Here is a 21,708-nt window from a genome sequence, read left to right as displayed (position 1 = left end):
AGAGATCAGAAGTAGAGGTTAGAGTGAATTCCATGTGGCAGGCAGGCTTTTGATTTTTTTTTTTTTTTTTTTTTTTGGAGTGGGGGCATTAGATACCTATGATCCATTGCCTTTGGTATTTATATAGCAGGGGGGGGAAATACTGGTCACTCTCAGCATCAACCTAGCACACAGTAGCAGTACCTTGGAGAGGAAACTTAAATTTCTGTTGACTTGAACAGAGCCGAGATTTCCACCACAATGTGTGTAAATGCATTATTTTGGGATATATTTTGCTTCCATTGTGAAAGACTGCATCTTCCCATGATGCTAGAATGTGTATATTTGATTTTTTTATTTTATTTTTTTTAAGACAATCAACGTAACCACAGGGCTATACACTTAGAGCTGTAAAAAGTTACTTTAAGGCCCAATCCTGCTCTCTTGCTCTAGGGAACATTCATTGATGTCATTTGAATGACATAGGTATAAAGCAGGCATTAGTAACAGGAGAATCACTTTTAAAGAAATAAGGCAAATTAGAAAGAATACTTTAATAAAATAGCATCTCTCCATTTTAAACACATACCATCATTTAATGTGACCTGGATGTTTTTGTAAAAGGTGCCAGATTGTCAGCACCAAAGAATCTGACCATCCAGTTATCCAAAAGAAAAAATTTTGTCACAGGAAGCAGCAATTCTTATTTATTTTAGTCGTGCTTAGAAGCCATAGTCATGGACCAGGACTTCATTGTGCTAAGCACTATACAAATCAGAACAGACAGTGCCTGCTCCCAAAGAGCTTACAAGCTAAGTAAACTTCCTTACCTTGCTCCAGCAGTGTGCTAGAACCTCTGGTTTAGGTACCTTCGTAGGGTTGCCAGGCATCCATTTTTCAGTCAGAATGCCTGGTCAAAAAGGGATCCTGGCAGCTCCCATCAGCACCACTGACCAGGCCATTAAAAGTTTGGTCGGCAGCGCAGCGGGACTTAGGCAGGCTCCCTCCCTGCCTTGGTTTTGCATGGCTCCTGGAAGTGGCGACATGTCCCTGCGGCCCCTAGGTGCAGGGGTGGCTAGGGAGGTTCTGCCCGAGTGCCGGCTCTGCAGCTCCCATTGGCCAGGAACCATGGGGGGAAGTGCCTGCTGTCAGGGCCTGTAAGAAGGGGTAGGGTATGGGGCAAGGGTGTTCAGTTTTCTGCAGTCAGAAAGTTGGCAACTCTGTTAAGATGAGGGTACAGTCGCCATGATTATTCAGTCCTGCTCTCGTTGCTGAGGCACCCCCTTGTGCAGCCAGTTTTGATGGCATTCTGTGAGGTGGAGCCTCTGTCTGCTGTGAATTTGAGTGAGACCTCCAACTTATTTGACAGATGTTATCAATCAACTGTCAAATAAAACCTTCTGTCACCGACTTGTGGTGGATTTGAATTGATGACCTGGAGGTTGAAAGGCCAGATATCCAGGTCCTCTTAGCAAATCTAGTTCCTGAATGTGCCTTTGAAAGGTGACCTGAAAATGAGGAGGGGAAAAAATGGATTTGTACCCTTTTTTTAGCTTCTTTGATGTATAAAGAAGGCCTAAAAGGTTTCTTCATGATCCACCTTCACCGCCAAGTTGTTTATCACGTTGAAAAGTAAAACTTTGTCTATCTTTTTTTTCCTGAAGGCTGTCTAAACTGCTGGGAGTCTATCCAAAGCCCATTCAAGTTACTGGAAAGACCTTCCTTTGACTTCCATGGACTTTGGAGCAGGTCTGTGGAGAAGTGCTGGGAAGATTATGGTATTGGCGATGCCATGCAGTTAAATGTGATATGTGAGGGGAAGTAGTTCTTGCTAAAAATGTTTAAAGCTCTCTGGCTTTTGTATGTTTTTGGTAACACCTACGTAACTCAAATATCCAAATATGCAGCTGGGAGAAAAGATTGCTTTGTTAAAGATTCAGCATTCCCACCCACCTCCTTTCAATACAGTGCTGAGAGAGCTCACAATACACATGTAAGACACGAACCAAAAAATGTGATGTTCTTTATTTCTAAGGTGAAAAACAAGCAGGAGTCGGGAGGGGAGATGAGACGAGACCCTTTTAAATAACAAACTAACTTTTGGGCCTTCTTTACATACCATTTAAAACAAAAAACAAAACAAACAAACAGAAAACCATCACCAGGCGTAATCCTTGTTCTTTCCTTTGCAAGTCGCTCTTTTCTCCAGCACTTGCAGTCATTCTAGCAATGTCACTTACTGAGAGCAGGAGCAGAGCACTGGAGTTCTAGAGCTGTCATCTGCTGAATCATCTGGCAAACATTTGCCTTTAGGGGGTACGGAGTATATATAATCAAAGTGTGTTCACTGGGAAACCATGTGGTAATCAATTTTGAGATTTTACCGGAGTAAAGAGCAAGGTTTGCCTGGCAGCCTTAATTCTGCTTCTTTTATCATTATATGCTATAAAAGACATAGCATGGAGGTAATGAGGGTAATATATATGACCTCCTATATGGTAAATGTGAATGCCATTTTATTTAATTTTTATTTCCCCTTTTTTGTCCCCATTTCCCCCACCCACCGAAGCTATATTATTTTCATACATATGGGAAGTAAGAAAACAATTTTCTGCTGAAGGAACTAGGCAATGAGGTTTCCCAACTGGTCTCTGGTGTGTGTTTTTCTGTTGCGTGTGCTGAAAGGATAAATAAGACCAACAAAATAATATTTTTTTCATGTTCATTTCTAAAGTTCTTTTTCAGCAATATAGTCAGAGTATAAGGTAATTTATTGCAAGTGCTTTCATTTTGTTAGGTCAGTATTCCTAATTCGGGGTTCATTTTGCTTCACTGAAAATGTCATTTATATCCTAGAGAGGGCGGCTTTAATGTGATCAGAACTTGTCTGCTCAACAAAAGAACTGTCAGTGCAGAAAAGTGGAATGATAAACTGTTTCACAATTCATAGGTTAAACAGTATTGAGGGGAAATGAAAGCATGACAAGTCAAAGCATGTCCTATAAATCAGCAGTGTGTGAATTAAGAAGATTGTGTGTCTGAATACACGTGCCAAACATTACATGAGTGATTTAAGAAAGATTTCAGAACTGCTTTGAATGTGCACTTGCTGTCCAGATTTCTTCAGGAGCCTTTTTTCATCTTATGAACATTTTTATTTCCTTCAGTAGTTAACGAATAACAAAGTGTAACACAAAAGATTGGCATTACTTTACCTAATTGAAAAGATAAGTCAATCATTTTAGGGCGTGTTTTAAATATATACATAAATATATTTAAAACAGTCAAATGTGAAGCTGTTACTTTGATAGTCCAATGAGATAGAGTAGTACTGAGAGAATTAAGCTAGTTTTCCTATTCAATAAGTGTTTGTGCCTACTTCCATTGAAGTCAATGATGTACCGCCATTTACTTCAGTGGAGCAGAATCAAGCCCTAAGCAAGCAACAGTTAAAATTTAAAAAGTAAGATGCAAGGATTAAATACCAGGTTACAATATTAATAGTGGCAGATAACAAAAACAAAAATTGCACAGACAATGACTGTGTATAGGAGCAACTGAGGGTAGTTTTTATATATTTTATATATATTACTCATTCATAAGCCGAATATTTTTGGTAAAGTGATGCATCAAAGAGTGGGGGGTCAGCTTATGAACAGGTCTACACCAAAATTTGATGATTTTAAACTCTATGGAATCATTGAATTGAATATCTAATACATTGTCGTTTTGTTTACCTGGAGTGTCTGCAGGCATGGAGCTCCTCAGCTCCCTGTGGCCGCGGTTAGCCGTTGCCAGCCAATGGGAGCTGTGGGAAGTGGCACGCCTGCAGACACTCCAAGTAAACAAAACGTCCCAACCCGCCAGCGGCTTACCCTGATGGCCGGGAGTCAAAGTTTGCCAACCCCTGAAATATAGGGTCAGCTTATGAAAACGTCATAAAGTTTTTGCTATTTTTACCTAACCATCTTGGGAGGTCGGCTTATAAACGAACAGGCTAATGAACGAGTATATACAGTAATATACAATATAAAAAGAAAATATGTGTGCTGGTCATCACCCTGATGATTTTCACTGGCTATGGCACACTTTGTCTTTATAAATTGCAACTGCTTTGTGGCTAGGTTTCTATTACAATAGGTTTCTATTATATTAATAATTAATATTGGTTGACATTTTTCAAAAATTGATTTTTCGTAGGAACTTTGTATTTAGACCAAAAATGCAAGAAAAATTGCTAAAATTTCACTCAATTGTTTTTGTTACTTGATCAGCTCTGATGATGTGTCCAGGAATATAGGTTATAAGTCAAGTTGTAGTACAATTTACAACAGCTTTTGAGATTGCTTGCTTTCCCATGCCCTCAAACAGAAGATCTGTTTTCTGAGTCCTACATTGTATCTTCAGACTTTTTGCTGGGATGTAGATCAGTACAATATCAGCAGCCCTGAGGGACAATTTCCCCCTCACTTTACAATGATGGATTTAGTGAAATAGTGTCTGATATTTCTATAAACTGTTTTGATTTTCATTATATTAAAATATATTCCAGAATTTAAGGTGCATAATGACTGCATTTCACCTTTAAATGGATTGCACCAACCCACTCAAAGGATATGCTCTCTGAGGGAACACGGGGAGGGATTCACTCCACTGGAAGGTAATATGGTCCTATTAGGGCCAGCCTGCATTTGGAAAACTACGTAAGAAGCATGCATTGCACATCCTAACCTGACAAACCATCTCCATTCTTAACCCTTAGTAGAAATGTTTTTCAAATTTAGAAATATGGAGAATAAAAATGAATTGCAGCACAGATGAGCATCTGTTCTCTTTTTACATGAACGACTTACCACTATTTTGCTTTTGTTTCTAGTTACAAGAAAACACATGAAACTCTGAGCCATGCAGGACAGAAGGCAACAGCAGCTATCAGCAATGTAGGAACAGCCATTGGCAAGAAATTTGGAGATATGAGGTACAGAAATTCACTTCTGGTTTTATTTCGGGGGAAGGGAGAAAGACAAAAGAACACTTGGCAGGTTTTCTTTCTAAATTAGGGTTTAAAGTATTACTGCTGATACTGCTCATTGTGATGATTTTATACCGTACGTTTTTCAGCCTAAAGGAAAAAATTGTTGTGTATTAAGATGTATTTCTGTTATGAGTCCTGGTAGAAAGAAAAGGTATTGCAACTTGGAATCCTTTCTAAATAACTTTGCAAACCTAGGGAGGTGTATAGATAAAACTGGGGGAAAATGCAGCTAATTTTATTCATAAATGGATTTTTAGAGACAGACCTCTTTCGAAGAAAATAGGCCTGCCTCTGCACTATTCTTGGGGGGAAATGAAAGTGTCCAAAATGTTTTTCAATTTATCAGCTCACTCCAGAAATACACTGGTGTAATTATATAAAAAAAAAAAAAAAAAAAAAATGGAGCCTGCAGAGAGGTGTAGGTACAAACATGAGTCCTGTTGACTTCAATGGGACACTCTGCAGGACACACACGTGCACATGGATCTCTTTGCAAGGTCAAGATGTTAGCCTGAATTAAAATGAAAGAATCCCAAGTGTATCTGATATCTTGGGCCTTTCCAGAGCGAGAAGCAAGTATGGTTTGACCCATTGGGATTCTGGGACTCTTCCCTTCCCACTGATCTAAAACACTTCTTTCTAGCCCTATAGGGCAACAAGGCACCTAGCCTGACACTTGCCACTAGTGCAGAACCTCATATTGCTCATCTTGGACCTCGGTCCTGTTAAGAATTACTAGTGGCACCTTTGATTTTTAAAACAAAGACTATTACAAAGAATAAGCAAACAGTATTTTATTTCATTGGGATTAATCAGTATGGAAACCAGACTTTGATTTCAGGTTCACTTTCCAGTTTTCACAGGCTAGCACAAGTCGGCAAAGTTTTGGTTGCAAACGCTGCTGGACTGTTTAGATCCAAAGAAGTTTAATTGAAAATAATACATATTATTAAGAAATTGTTAGGATCTGTGCTTTTCATACACCAGCTGAGTGTTGGGCTTTAGGTACCTGACAGTGTATCTTTAAAAATGTTAATTTCACTAGGATCTCTCAGAATAAAGGAACAAAGGAAGAAACTATAAACAATATGAAGTTTAAAAAAAAAAAAAAAAAAGAGTAGGCTCACAGAATTTCTCCTCCAGCATTTTTAGTTAATAGGCTTTTTGTCCTGATGTATTTTTCTATATTGCAGACACTAAATGTCTTAACATTTTAGATTTGGTAAGTCCTAGCATAAAAAGCCTTGTTCCGTACTTTCAAAGGGAAAGTTAGTAGACTAACTCAAAAGAAATGTGTGTGCAAATCATAGAATTGAGCAGAGAGGCTAAATATCTGATAGCAACTCGCTTCACCAGCACTGAGATTTACAGGGGGAAGAACTTTGTACAAGATACTCTTGTACTTTGAATCACTTACTGAATATCAGTTGTATAAGTAGCACTATTGAAAACTCCAAAATAGATTCATTTTTAAAAATGGAATCACTGTACAATGGGGAAATCAAGACTACATTATATTTTCTCAATTGCTGGTAGACTAGTGCAACCAGATTTCATGTTCCACTCCTGCCATTGGATCCACATGGACCCTTAGAGCCTCACAGAATAAGAGCCTTAATTCATAGAGAAATCAGCAAATTATTGCACAAATATTTTTGTCGTAATTGAGCAATGCATGACTAAAGCAAATATAGTTAAATAGCACTATTAACCCAATTTACAAGTATTTCAAATGCAGGCAGGTTTTGCTGCAAATGTTTTGTGCATAATTCTTTGCAGCCAAATAAAGGGGTTGGTTGGTTGGTTTGTTTTTTGTTTTGTTTTTTTTCTGCTACTTATTTGTTAAATTTGAAAGCTTGGTAAATCCTGATACTCCTGCCCCAGTCCCCTCCCCACACAGCAAGGCTTAGCAAGCACCAGAACCACTGCTGCTCTTCATCATGAAGAGAAGGGAGGCCAGAGGCTGCATAAGGGAAATCTTCACCCCTTGAGCTCTGCTTTACTGAGTGGGGCTATGGCATGTTAGACTTATGGCCAGGATCTGGGCACACCCTCTGCATAATGGACAAGCCCTTTGCCGCTATTATAATCTAGAATTTAGAACAGTGGTGTAGAGTGACTGGGCCAGTCTCTGCACTGGCACCTGGTCACAGATAGGGAAGATTCCATCTACTCAGCATCTCCCAGTCAAAATCCCTTTCCTTATGCTTTGCACTGGGTTTGAAGTTAGTCTCCTAGGGATAGATTCTAGAGTACTGGAGATTCTACAGTAAAAGGCAAGGTCCGGTCTCAGCATGGTATGACTTTTTCCAAATTCTTCCCTCCTTGTCTCTCAAGTCACTGTTCTCCATGTGTGGATCTGGATGAGTGAGTGGCTTCCTGCACCACAGATACAAATGGCCTCATATTAGCAGAACATGCCTCCCAGTGGCTTCCTGAGCCCAAAACGGACTGATCATTTTCCGTGACATTGTCAGAAGCACGTGTCTCTCCTCCCCCCGCCCTTTTTTTTTTTTTCTGAAGACGTAGGGTCCCAGTAGATAATCCAAAAGAGTATTCCACCATGATACCCCTGACAGTATTTACAAAAAAGTCAACAAGTAGTCTGGTGGCACCTTAAAGACTAACAGATTTATTTGGGCATAAGCTTTTGTGGGTAAAACCCTCACTTCTTCAGATGCATAGAGAAGTGAGGTTTTTACCCACGAAAGCTTAAGCCCAAATAAATCTGTTAGTCTTTAAGGTGCCACCAGACTCCTTGTTTTGTAGATACAGACTAACACGGCTACCCCCTGATACAAAAAAGTCATATCAAAAATAGTCCAAATAGCATGTAAAGTGGAGCAAGGCTTGTGCTAGGCTCTCCCCAGGTCATGTTCCATTATTGTCCTCAAGAAGCTAAATTCTCAGAGAAAGCACTAGGAAGGGCAACATTGTGTAGTATGTAGCATGTGTGGCAGTAAAAGAAAAGGCGGGAAGAGGTGGAGTGGGGGCAGAGCAGAGGTGGAGCACCCACCAGGAAAAATATAAGTCAGTGTCCCTATGGCAGTACAAGGTCAGGAGTCCAAATGTTACACTGCAGAAGAGTAGAGAAGCGATATAGAAACAGTAATGCAAACCACCTCCCCAATATGCAGGAGAACAGACTGTGTTAATAGTGCCTATTGCATAGATACATGGTAGGTAGGTAGGTGTCTTGCTACTATAGGCATCCTGCGGGCAGGTCCTGGTGTTGGCAACCAAACCAGTTCTATAGAGTGATTGTTTACTAAATCAGCCAGCAAGAGACTCCAGAGCTCAGGGTCAGGATATGTGACATTAATCCACATATCCATTAATGTCACATGTCAGTAACTCCCGTGCAGTCATGTTCAATAATACACCCTAATCCATGAGCTCATCAGTGGTTGGTTTGTCATATGCGTTATCCTTAACTATTCTGGCTTCATTCTGTGTGACAGTGAATGATGTGGTCTTTAATTGTCCTGCCTATATTTCTGGCAATACTGGATTGCATTGTGAGACTGTTGTATTGCACATGCAGTGCATTCAGTGTTGTAAGGCATAGTGTTGCTGTTTCCTGCTGCTGACCAACTCTATGTACTTTGTAGCATCTAGCCCCTGTGTCACTTAGCACTAGATTGTGCCATAAGGAAAAAGCCCATAGCAAGAGGTAGCATGTTGTTCCACCACTCCAGGACCAGGCCAGGCAAAGTTCTGCCCACTTCCCAGACCTTTGCTGTGAACTAGAGGAGTAGCAGATGCTGCTGCTTCTCCCAGCACACCCAAACCCACAATATGGCTAGCCCATGTAGGAGCATAGGCATGCTTTTACTTCCCCTTTGTGCCATGCCAGGGGTATGTACTCCAAATTGCAATCTAGCCCTTAGTTTGTATACTATCCATGGTATGGACTGATGGGATGGTAGAGTTGTTCCTTTTTAATCTTGCATAAAGTGAAACAAGCCATGTAGCCCAATAACGTGCACTGAGCCATGTCACTAATCATAAACTCAACTGAGATCATTTGAGAAGTCTCTGTTAGTATATAGCAGGCTGTTTCATCACAGGTTTTATTTTGGTTGTACAGCATTATTTAGAGTAGTACATTGGATTGTTAAGACCACTGACCAGATACTGGCAAGCATTTCCCTTTTCCATTTGAAAATTCATTAATTATAGACTGTAATATCCCAACTAATTGATATGTGAACTTACATTCTGCATCAGCATGGAAGAATTATAGCAGTTTATGGAGCAGTTTTCTTTTTTTTTTTTTTAAGGGTGTTGGCAGAATTAATTTTATTTTATTAACATTTAAAAAGTATTATTATTAAAATTATTACTTAGGCAGATATATTCCTGTTTTCCTAAGCACTGTTCTGGCTGGCAATTCTGAAAACACATGTTTCTTAACATTAATGCTCATTATTATTATTATTTATTATTTACTATTTTCATTTAAATTTTTCCCCTAAATAAAAATTATGTCCTATAACCCAGTCTTGTTGGCTGTAAGTGTGTTGTACTGTGCTGTCTCATTGAACCCAAGAATGTCTGTTCAAACAGTGATTTAATGAAGATGAAACCGTCTGAGACAGCACAAGGTTTAGTGGACTAATACTCTAGACTCTGGTACATGCCAAGTATTTGTTTGATTATGTAACACATTGTTTGATTATGTAGGTGAAGGTATATTTGAAGGAGTTTCAACTGATCCACATTCTCCAAGTGCCAAGAAATTGATGCATATGATTTTCTTTTTCTCCCAAGGATGGTTTGGCATTTTAATGGGAGATCGTTTGGATTTTTTTTTTTTTTTTTACCCATGTTTTGCTTCATACTATGCCAACTCTTAACTCTTGCTGTTCTTTCTTTATGCTGCCCTCCTAGGTCACATTCGATTGGGTAAGATGCGTATTGCTCTTCATAAATACTGCTGCTGACTTTGATATGGCTTGTTCAACACTGTGCCCTCTTTCCTTTCAACATTATTCTCCCAGATAAAAATACATTCCAGATCAGCCACAACATCTTGATTTTTACAGTGTGATGAACCTAGAGGGGTTATGACTGGAGTATGTGAAAAGACCTTCAGATTGGATTCAGAATGTTGTTTACCACATTCTTGGATAGATTAGACTCAAATTCACATAACGAATGAGTTCAAAAGATGTTTCTCTCAGGCACATCCATTTACATACAATTCGGTTATCTCAAGTGTCCCTTGTTATTTTTAGAGGTTGGAGCATAAACGGCAAAAGCTCAGTACAAATTGTGTTTGGACAGCAGAGTTTTGTAACTGTCATATCACTGATTAATTACCACCTTTTAAGTGAAACAAAAATGCCCAAGTCCTGCCCTAAGATATACTGAGGAACTCCTGTTGCCTTCAGCACGAGTCCTGCAGACACATCCAAGGGTAGAACATGGCCCTAACTAATAAAAATAAGCAGGTGCTGAGCCTGCAAAGCACATAAAATTGTGTTTAAGTTCAAAATGTTCAAAGGGCTCTCAGTAGAGTCGGGTTCCCTTTCACAGCAAATATCAAAATTTGGGGCGGGGGGAGTGTTTCTGAATCAGACTGGAACCAAATATTGAAACTCTCCATGAAACACAATTACCATTCTCCACCAAACTCTGCTGAGCACCTAACGGGTTAAAGCTCCCACAGCCTTACAGGCCCCCCCTTCTTAATAAACTCATTAGAGTTTTTAGGTGTTACATGAAATGTTAACAGCCGCCCTAGTCACCATTTTAGGCCAGAGCTTCTCTCATCCTATAAATTCAGTAATTTGGAGTGGCAAGAATACACTCTCCTTATTTTTCTTTAAAGAAAATAAAATTGCATTGGTATGAGGAACTGGGGAAATTTTCTTCATACTCATGTCATGCATCACATGGCCCCTCCCAATGAATCCTGTTTTAATGTCATTTTGGATTAAATAATCTTTTTGCTTAGAGCTTATATTTGGTATGTGTCTGATAGTAGATGAGCAGCCTGCTCTAAATTATTCAGATACCTCCAGTTTTCTGCTTCTTTCCTACGTGGCACAAGAACGAAGTGGAAAATATGCTTGTTTCATTTAACCTGGATTGTTAATTGTTGCAGGCATTAGTAGGGGGTTCAGGAAAAGAGAACGTGATCCACTGCATTTTTGGAATGCTTGGGCTGTAGGGTTTGTACTTTTTTTAAGTTTAAAAGCAGTGTGAAATAGTTGAATGTTAAAACCTTGTTTTGCATTTATTACTGAATGGTTATTGGTGTATTACGGTTTATTAGTTTTTAAACTATCTTGTCTTGACTGATGACTAGAAAATATACAATAGAGAACATGCCTGCATTGGCAGGAAGATGGATTCATATAATCAAATAGATCTTTCCATGTCTAGTTTTTTAGTGTGTGTGTGTGTGTGTGTGTGTGTGTGTGTGTGTGTGTGTGTGTGTGTGTGTGTGTGATTTCCTCCCCCTACTTACAGCAATTTCATAGATAGACTATACAAGTGCATTTCTAATTTATAAGGAACATTATAATGTAAAATTTATGTGAATGCTTTTGTGTCTTAATTGTTATAATCACTTTAGTTGATCAGAATCCAATCCTGGTGCCATTTAAGTCAAGGCAAAGCACCCATTGTCTTCAGTAAGACCAGGATTTGGCTGTCAATCAATAGTGAAAGTAGCAATAAATGGATTTTTGGCACAGTACATACTCCTCCAGTATATGAAGTACTCCTAGCCTGAATATTTAAATGTAGTTGGGAGCCATTCTTAATTTCAAATAAAAGAGAGTTTTATGTTCACCATGAAACCCTAGAATTTCATTTATTCACCACCTACAGAGCTCTTTACAGGGTTTACCCTTCACAGGGAATACAAAGGCACTTTCATACCCCTTTGCATATTAGCAGCTTGCCCATGCCTTGCTTTTGTGAACTGAAAAGGTTTGATTCCATTATTGGATTGCTAGCAGGAGATACTCTGTGCAGTTCTTCTGAGCCCTATTCAGCCTCTTGATCAGTTGCAGAGGTGGTGGGGCACAGAACGTCTGTGATCAAAGTGAGGAGGAGAGCTCTTTGCAGCAGGAGCTCAGTACCAGCGCTTCTGAATTAAAAATAAATAAATTGTCATGTATACGGTGTGCTGATCATGTTGCAAACTGTTGCTTATAGTGCTGTCTTTTCTCTTTCCTCTCTCGCGCTTTCACGTGGCAGTTACTCTATTCGCCATTCCATAAGTATGCCTGCTATGAGGTAATGTGCCAACATTATTTGTATACACTAAGCTGAAGTAAAACCATACATACTTTATTTGGGGATTTGCTTTTCTTGGTCCTGATCTTTCAGCTTTTACTTGCATAAGTAGGCTAGTTTAAATCAATGGGATTACTCATCTGAGTAAGGGCTGCAAGACTGGGCCCTTTGGTGGTTTTGAGTTATTAACTGTTAAAGTATTGTTATGTGCCGTTAGACAGATGAGAGGGAGCTGAGAAGAATTTGAGTGGATGTTTATAGATCCATATTATCGAATGTGAAATTTAAATATTTTCACTGCATCTAGGAACTGTGCTATTACGTCAATGGGAGGAGTATCTGACCCTTTTGTTTCTAAGTATCTTTATTAGACAAATTTCAATAAATAGAAATGAAAAAATAAACCTTAAGGACTAAATACGTGATCAGATATCTACTTCGGTATTGTTTGGATTTACAGGGATCAGCTGATCAATAGACCATGTCTCCTCTTCACTTCTTACAGTAAAAGGAGGGCAATATGTACCCACAGGAAAGTAGTGATGTCAGAGGAGTCTGCTAGACAGTGGGTCATTATTAATAAATCAGAACACTGTAAATTAATGGCTAAGTTGTGGAGTTAGGAGCAGAGAGTGAGGGCATGAGACTGTGCCATCCTCTTACTTCTCCAGGATTACTTCTCCTGGCTCAGCTGTGCTGGCCAACGTGTTTCTTCCCACTCCCCAGTCCTGCTTGCCTATACCCCACCTATCTGCATGGATAGGGAGTAGCATCCCAAGCGATGTTGCTGTAACCATGATGGGAGTAGCCCAACGAGGAGATCAAGGGAGCATCTTAATCCCCCTGCCGGGATTACTGTGATCCATGGTCTCACCTCAAGACCGAGCATATGCTTATCACATCTTATGCCCACAGCATGATTGTGATAGATACATTTTCTTTTCCGCTGGCAATATTAAAAATCAAAAGCATTTAAAAAATAAAAAAGCTATATTCAGTTTTTGAATAAAATAGGCTGCCGTTGGCGGGCTGACTGGCAAGAGGATTGTCACTTGAACCGAACAAAAAAATCAGACCCCTGATGTACATTTTATTTCTTCGAAGATATTTTCACACCCATGACTTGCACTCAAAGGGCTCATTTCTACCCTCTTTGGAGTCAGAGATAGAACGTCAGTTGATTTTGTTAGGGGGCCGAACTGGGTGCAGATAGATGCATGCCAAGGGCTTACTGCCACTTAGGCACGTTAGGTGCCTAAATCACAGAATCAGGTCCCATTGGGATTCAGAAAACCCCAGCTCAGCTGCTTCCAAACCATGCAGGTGTCTAAAATTGGTCAGCACCTACATGTTTATTAAAAGTTCCGTAGGCGCCTGTTTCTGTCTGTGCGTGCTGCAGCCAGGTGTCCAGACGCCCTACCCGGAGTGATGCACGGACCAAGGGGAAATGGGCATTCCTCTGCTAGCGCACCTGCGGGCCCTGATCTGGTGAGCAGGCTCAGCGCTTGTCTACTGGATTGGGCCCCCACAAACGAACTTACACAAAAGTTATGAAAGGCGGTTCTCCTTCTCTCTTCCCCCCAGCTTATTGCCAAAACGGCATAGGTGCCTATGAGACAGTTGCCGCTGTGAATCACAAGTGGAAAGAGGCACCTTTCTGCAGCTGGAACTTAGGTTCTTCTTTTTCCTAGAGGGGGCAGGGTTTAGCACACACCTGTTTGGCATCTCCCATTGGTTAGCTTAGGCAAGGAGCTTCCTAGCATGCTGGCTTTTGTGAACCCCTTGAGGTGCCTGGCCGTCTCCATTCATTGTAGAGGAAGCCAAGGAGCCTGACCCGAGCTTTGTGAATCCCAGTGATTTCCTAGAATGCTCAATGCTTCCATGGCTCAGCTTCTTTGTGTCTCTAGCCCCAAGGGCCTGCTCCTGCTAAATGCCGAGATCTCCAGTTCCCATTGGAAAGCAATGGGAATTGAAGGCACTCAGCACTTTGCAGGATCAGGCACTAAATTACAAGGATATTTTTTAAAAACGTCATTTTCATTGAATTCCCTACTATTCACAGACAAAGTTTATTTCAGTGGGGCAAAACAAATGGATAAAATCAAGGAAATGCAGAATTAGGGCCAGCAGTCCCTTGGCTCTTAGGAGGATACTATAAATGTATCACAGCATAGAGTAGCTGTCAGAGAATAGTAAATATTCAGTTTAAATTATTACACAGATTCTGCTCTTGCAAGTGTGTAGCTTAAAAAATACTACTCAGATTAGTGTAATTGGATTTGAATGACAGCTGCACAAGCGTCTGCTAGTAGCACACTATTAATGTGTGGTTGCATACTGACAACCAGTCCTCGCTCTGTGCTGGGATCATTGTCTAGCAGAAATTGGACAAATAAACCGTGCCGTTACTGTACACAATTAGGTTCAGAACTGACTCTCTTCTTTTATCATGTTTTTCCTCCTAGGAATTCTCCAACTTTCAAATCGTTTGAAGAGAAGGTTGAGACCACTGTCACAAGCCTGAAGGTAATGATTAGGAGCTGGGTTATGTGGCTGTGCTTGTTAAAGTGACAGCTTAGTCATCACTGTCATTTGTACCAAAGGCAGATTGGATTGCATCCTTCCATGAAGGATTTAGTGGAGCTGTAGTGCAATGAAAGAAAAGGAAGGCAATATGCAGAGAAATATTCTTTCTTTGCTTCTTGAATGCCAAGTAACAAACTAGATTGTCTGTCAGCTTAAATAAACAGTCTCAACCAATGCCCCATTGAAACAGTGAGGGTTGGGTGCTTAGCTGGTGCGAACTGATGGATGGATCTATGCTGATTTACACCAGCGTTGGATCTGGCCCAGAGTTTTTTGAATCGTTCTTTAAAATGTCAAGTACTAACTTCCCAGTTAATGTCAATCTTTCCTCTGGATTGCCTCAAAACTGTGTAAAAGTTTTTGTACTGAAGGAAAGGTGAAGTATGACAACCTTGAGCTACCCCGATGATTAACAGTTGATATATCAGACATGAGGCAGTAGCACCTTTTGGTGCTATCACATTAACAGAGCAGAGCATGGCACATTTAGAAGGAGCTAGCCTTTACACCGTGTGGAGGGTGAGCAGAGAGGCCATCTTCCAAGCCATCTCGTTCTTCTGATGAAGATGTGTGCATAAAAAATGCTGCTTGGTTCAGTGTGGTGTAAAGATTCAGTTGGATCACAAAGTGCATTCTTTCTTTGTGCTGACTAGAGCTATATTCATCAACCTTCAGCCTTGAGAAGAACTGACAATGTTTGTTGCATGAGTGCCAGTGTCTGTTATGACACTCAGGTAAATATCCTTAGGTTAGTAAGAAGATGGCTTTATTACCCAAATACAAATTACAACTAAAACTCAAGGCTGCAAGTATATAGGGAAATCTAGTCTCATGGACACCATGATTGAAATGTTATAGCAGAGAAATTTCCAGTCCAGACCTGGAGGAAGAGGGTGTAACTCCTAGTTAATGGAGGGCTGGACTTGGCCTTGAGTGCTCCAGAACCAACACTTCCATCAATAAATTCTTAGAGCTGTTCTGTCATTTGAACATCTGAAAGATACAAAGTACTATGGTTATAGGTTTTTTTTATGGCCAATACATCACTATATCTGATTATTGAATTTACCTGCACTGAAGCCTCACTCTACCAGTAGGAAGCTAATATACACAAGGCCAGTCCTGGGAACTGAACCCAGATCTCCAGGGTCCTAGTCCAGTGCCTCAGGTATCCTTCCACCTCCTACTACACTTTCACTTATCTCTCTATGCTCAACTGCCACCATCACCCAAAAGAAACCTTGCTGTCTGTTGGGGCTGTGTGCACACCCTACTTAATCTTTATCCTCCCCCATCCTATGCTTAATTTGTAATGAAAGGCTCAAGCAATTAATTGCAGGGGCTCAAGTAATTTTTTTACATTCAGAACTGATGCAGCAAGCCAAGAGGTACTAGGGCTCTGAACTGCCAAGCCTAGAGGTGCCAGGGCTTAGCCCTGGCACAAATTAAGCACTGCTCCTAGCATACACACTTGTACAAGGAGGTGCAACCATCACATAGGCCCCCGTGATGACCAAAGGCCATAGCAGGATCCTATGGGGTCTCCATTGTTCTCATGTCAGTCTCCTTTATCCATCAAGAAAGATTAGTGGGTTTTGTACATAATTATTTGCTTATAGTGAGGGTAGTTACCAGAGTGACAGTTACGCTTTTTAGCCCTGTTCAGTATTTATGCTCCACTAAGCCATTGTTAAGGCTCCACTAAGCCATTCCTGCAATGTTGAGGGCCTACCTAAGATGGCCACAGCCAAGTTTACTGATCGAAAGCTGTGCACCTCCTGCTGCTCCATCACTGTCAAATGTATTCACGGTCTGCTTCAGCCAGGGTCTAGTGTGTCAACTACACCAAACGAATGGAGGCAAGCCATCTCAGCTCACTTCTTAAAGGCAGTTCTGAAGGCATCATCCTCTGACACTGCTCTGCCTGAGGACAGACACTGAGAGCTTGATCTCATTCTGCTGAGTTTGGAACAAGTAGGCAAACAGGGCCTTAGCTAAATCATCCCATGTTGAGTGCTGAGGGTGCAAGTAAACCACCATCTAGGAGCTCTTCAGTCTCACAATTGAGGTCCCCTAACCCCTGAGTCCTAGGTAATGGGTCAGCTCCTGTATCCAGAGCAACACTGAAGTCCATGCCAAGCTCTCATGGCAAACACATTGTATCTCAGCATTGTTTTTCTCCCTTGGCACAAAGGAACAAGAGGAAAAAACTGAGCCATGATTTTTCAGCACCATAGTGATGAGGGTGGTGGTGATAGCTGTATCAAGTGCCTCTTTTCCCATACATCTTCAGATAACCTAAGGTCTGCAAGAGTAGAGCTCCTCTACTTTCAACAGCAGCAGACTTTCCAGGGAGTGGGTCTGGAGGAGAGCAGTTACAGTGACCTAATGAGCCGCGGCCAGCCCATCGCTCACCCGTGCCGCCCCCTTCTCGCCGCCCCCATTGGCCCGGGACGGCGAACCGCGGCCAGTGGGGGCCGCGATCGGCCGAACCTGCCACGTCAGCAGGTAAATAAAACTGGCCCAGCCCGCCAGGGTGCTTACCCTGGCGAGCCGCGTGCCGAACATTGCCGACCCCTGCACTAAATCAAATTTTAATAAGCTTTAAATTGGACATTAAGCAAGACAAAGGGGCCTGAGAGTTATTGCCCAACTGTCATTGAAAATCAATAGGAGCTGGGCATCTAACTCCCTGGAGCTCCTTTGAAAATCAATCAGAATTTGCAGATGACAAAGCAGTGGGGGGAGGGGCAAGTTGCCAACACTTTGGAGGACAGAGCTAAAATTCAAAGGGATCTTGAGAAATTGGAGAACTGGACTATAGACAACAAAATGAAATTCAACAGCCACAAATGTAAGGTGCTATACTTGGGAAGAAAAACTAAACGTACAGATACAGACCGGGGGATAATTGGCTTGGCAGCAGCACTGCTGAGAAGAATCTGGGAGTTATGGTAGATCACAACCTGAACAATGCAATGGTTTTGCAAAAAAAAAAGGCAAATGAAGCTTTAGGTTGCATTAACAGAGGAATAGCAGGCAACAGAACCACTGTATGCGGTGCTGGTTAGGCCTCAACTGGAGTACTGTCCAATTTTGGTCACCAATGTATAAAAAGGATGTGGAGAAACTGGAAAGGATCCAGAGGGGTTAGATTAGATGACACTTGTGGTCCTTTCTAAACCTATGGTTCTATGAACTACACACTGGATCTCAGCTAGGGGAATCCAGTAAAGCAGATTTTATCTCTCACCTTATTTCTGTTTTTTAGCTACAGAGTGGACAAAAAAAATAAAATAATTGTAAATATATTTAACAGTTGTGTTTTTAGGGTGTCCAAATTCAAGTGCCCTATTGTCTGAGTTGCTTAAAATTTTGCTGAAAAATTCTACATCAGTCCTAGATCTCAGGCTAACATGACTTGTGGATTTCAGAAGTGGGTCCAAAATTAGACTTATAATGGAAACTCTGTTGTAGTCTTAATCATAGAGCAGCTGCTTCCTGTTCATAATATGTCTCCATATCTATAGTGAGCCAACTTTTTTTTTTTATATCTCATCTATTACCATTTGCAAATATCAATAAAGAGGGAATGTTTTGTAAACTCTCCTAGAATTCAGACAGATTTTCCATCTGGGGCCTGTATTGTTCAGGGCAAGGTACTTACAATCCTGTTACTTCATTTTATAGCTCTCTCAAACTAGACAAGCTGATCCTGCTCTTCATCATGTATCAGCAAATGAAACAAAGGATTACATGGGATTAACCCTTTGGAGACAAAGGACACAGTCCATTTAATTATGATCATTTTCCTAAGCATTCACTTGGCTGAGAGTCTGGAAAAGGCCTGCATTTTGGAAGGATGTAGAGAAACTAGAAAGGATCCAGAGGGGTTTGACTAGATGACACTTGTGGTCCTTTCTAAACCTATGGTTCTATGAACTACACACTGGATCTCAGCTAGGGGAATCCAGTAAAGCAGCTTTTATCTCTCACCTTCAGCTGTGGAAGGAGGGGGGGAAATATCCTGCTCTATCCACAGACCTGAATCCACTTGCAGAAGTGATGCCCAGGCCAGAACTAAGGGACACTCTCCTGTTAATTCAAAGCAGCTCTTATGAAAGTCCTTCTTTAATTAAATCTAAATCTGCTGTTTGTCCAGCGGAGAACAAATGCTTGGGTGAGGGGGACAAATGTGCTATAGTTTGCCAAAGCTTTATTTACAGATTAAACATCCTAGCCTTTGTATAAAACTGCTTTGAAGCAATATTTTCCTGACAAGATTTTAGCTTAGTTAGTTATTTTTAGTTGTTATACTCACTATTTCTCCATAATCCATGTCCCTGGAGACAGGTTGATGTTGGGCACTTCCCTTAGGTGCCTCATTCATAGGACTTATTTTATACAGAAAGCAAATTTAAAGGAACTTGGATCTGATTTTTTGTAAAGGCCCTTAACCCAGTTTTAATTGTTTTCTCCAGTTATCAAATTGATTCTATTGACTTCAATGGGTAACATCTATTCACTGCCCAATTCTGCCACCATTACCTACATTGAGTGGTACCTTATTCTGAACAGAGCGCCCTTGCTTTAACTACACAGTGAGCTGCAACTCCACATATTCAAGGGAGGAAAAAATCTAGTCCTATAGAGAAATAGAACAGACAAAACATACACACACACACACACACACCCATACTAAGGTTACATTTTCAAAGCCACCTAAATGATTTGGATGCTCAGTTCCCATTTAATGTAATGGGCACTTAATTTCCAAATACCGTAGGCAGCTTTGAAAAGCTCAGCCTTGATATTTAGAATGTTGTGTAGTTAAAAAACAAAAGTATCAAAAGCTCTGAATACAAGCCCATTGTATGCTTTGAAGTGCTACCTACGCTGCAGGGTATGAGAACATTTGCTTCCTCTATCTCCGTAGAAAAGTCAGTCAACTTTCTTTTAAAACAAAACATTGAAGGGTTTTTTTTGGGGGGGTGGGGGGGAATAAGCAGAATGGAAGGAGAAAAATCACTGTTTTCTTCCCTTATTTCAGACGAAGGTTGGAGGGACAAGCCACAGTGGGGGGAGTTTTGAAGAAGTTCTCAGTTCTACTGCCCACGCCAGTGCTCAGGGCTCTATCACAGGCACTCCGCTTCCTGAGAACGAGGAGGAACTTCAGTGTTAGACTATAGCCCCTATTGGCCATCTGTATCCGACCTGGTGAGACTTAATGTTTTCTATGCTTTCTTTCCACATCCAGCTTGAGACACGTGGCTTTGTAACCTCTTGAAAATGGCCTCACCCATGTGATACTGTAGTCATTGTTCCAAATGTATTGGTATTTTTACTAGGCCATTTTTACCATTAAGCATTTTTATACTCCATAGAAATTGTGCACACCATCATTTCTTAATGTTCCAATTTCTATAACGTAACCAAACAGTTCTTGCTTTATGGTATTTTCCCTCCAATTCACTCCACACCTCTGGTCCAGTTGGTAATTTCTTTGTTTTTTATTTATTTAAAGGACTAAATGGGTTTTTAGTATGCATGTTTCCACCGATTATGTAACCCCTCTGTGCCACAGCAGACAGATGGGTCTAGGACTGTGCAAGGATTTCCGTTGCCAGCAATAGTCTGTACACCAGCTGTCCACCAAATTATACTAGTGCCCTTTACCGAGCATACAGACATGACCTGAGCTGCTTAAGGAGTCAAACAGAATCATTTGTTGTTACACTGATGTCTCTCTTCCTTTTTCACTTCCACAGCCTGTCTTTGAATTTCCTCCCCTAAAGAGGAACCCAATTGTTCAGATGCAAACTAAGTTGATCAGTTACTGCAGTGGTCTCCAAAGTGGGGGTGCGCAGCAGGAGGAGCGCACTTTTTTTTTTTTTTTTTTTTGCTTTGCTTCGGCAGGGGGTGCGCGATCAAAAAAGTTTGGAGACCACTGAGTTACTGTCCCACAGCAGGAAACACTACAGTTGAAAAACATGTTCTGTTTGATACTGGGACCCAATTTCAGTATTAAACCAACAAACACAAACTGTACCTGTTTGCCTCCATACCATCTCCTTAGAAAGAAGGTCAGATTAATATGACTGAATAGTGTGAGCCTCATTAGAGTTAGAAGCTTCAGAGAATCTGTATACAACAACTTAATAAAGATGTGCCATGCCTTTAGTTTACACTCCAGAGCTAGTACTTAGTATAAACCTTACATTTTATGGTATACTGGCTGAGTACGTGCTTCAGACTGGATCAAACTGTCCTGCTTTATTGCACTTCAGGGCATAATTCAATCTTCAAGAAGCCAGAATCATCTCTTAGCTTAGATGCAGCATGATTTGTTGCATCACTTTAAGAGAAGGAACAGTAAGGTTATTATAGTGCAGCCAGCCATTGGTGGCAGTAAAAGCCTATCACGTATAAACATGAATGTGGGGGGGAGAGAAAGAGGAATGTAGCCTGCTTTTAAAATAGGCCTGTTCAGTTATCATACTGCAAAGCTTCAAATCAACTTTAGCCATTCTGTATCCAAGGTTTTGCTAAAAGCTTGTCAGGAAAATCCTGTATCAAAGTGGTTTTACAGGGGTTCTGTTTTTGTTTTTAACGTCTTACACTTAATTCTCCCATGTGACAAGTTGATTCTGAACACCTCTCAAATGTTTCTTTAATGTGATTTATTTTAATGTTACACAGAAAGCAAATTAATTTTTTGGTGACAATTTGCAAGTTTCTGTTGCAGCATTGTGCATAAACATTCATTTTATTTTTAAAAACAATTACATAGTTTGTGTAAATGAAGTTAGTGATTTTTATTAAAATGAGGTTTTTAAAATGAGCGTCTCTGCCTT

The 21,708-nt window shown here is 40.7% G+C and overlaps 1 protein-coding gene across 2 annotated transcripts in view; it reads left to right on the top strand.

Annotated features, from left to right (window-relative positions):
- Window positions 1-21,696, top strand: part of TPD52L1 (TPD52 like 1) — a 66,046-nt gene extending 44,350 nt beyond the window's left edge. Inside the window, exons 4-8 of one of the 2 annotated variants that reach the window (XM_034765740.1) lie at window positions 4,856-4,957; window positions 9,908-9,922; window positions 12,230-12,268; window positions 14,734-14,794; window positions 19,905-21,696. In XM_034765740.1, coding sequence (XP_034621631.1) covers window positions 4,856-4,957; window positions 9,908-9,922; window positions 12,230-12,268; window positions 14,734-14,794; window positions 19,905-20,036 — 349 coding nt within the window. In that variant the 3' untranslated portion in view covers window positions 20,037-21,696. The remainder of the gene's footprint in view (window positions 1-4,855; window positions 4,958-9,907; window positions 9,923-12,229; window positions 12,269-14,733; window positions 14,795-19,904) is intronic. The other variant, XM_034765741.1, reaches the window with a different exon arrangement.
- The last annotated feature ends 12 nt before the right edge of the window (window positions 21,697-21,708 follow it).

Source organism: Trachemys scripta, chromosome 3 (assembly GCF_013100865.1).
Source record: "Trachemys scripta elegans isolate TJP31775 chromosome 3, CAS_Tse_1.0, whole genome shotgun sequence".
Classification (NCBI taxonomy): domain Eukaryota; kingdom Metazoa; phylum Chordata; order Testudines; family Emydidae; genus Trachemys; species Trachemys scripta.
The sequence above is the reverse complement of the archived record's forward strand: the minus strand, read 5'-3'. Positions and strand labels throughout refer to the sequence as shown.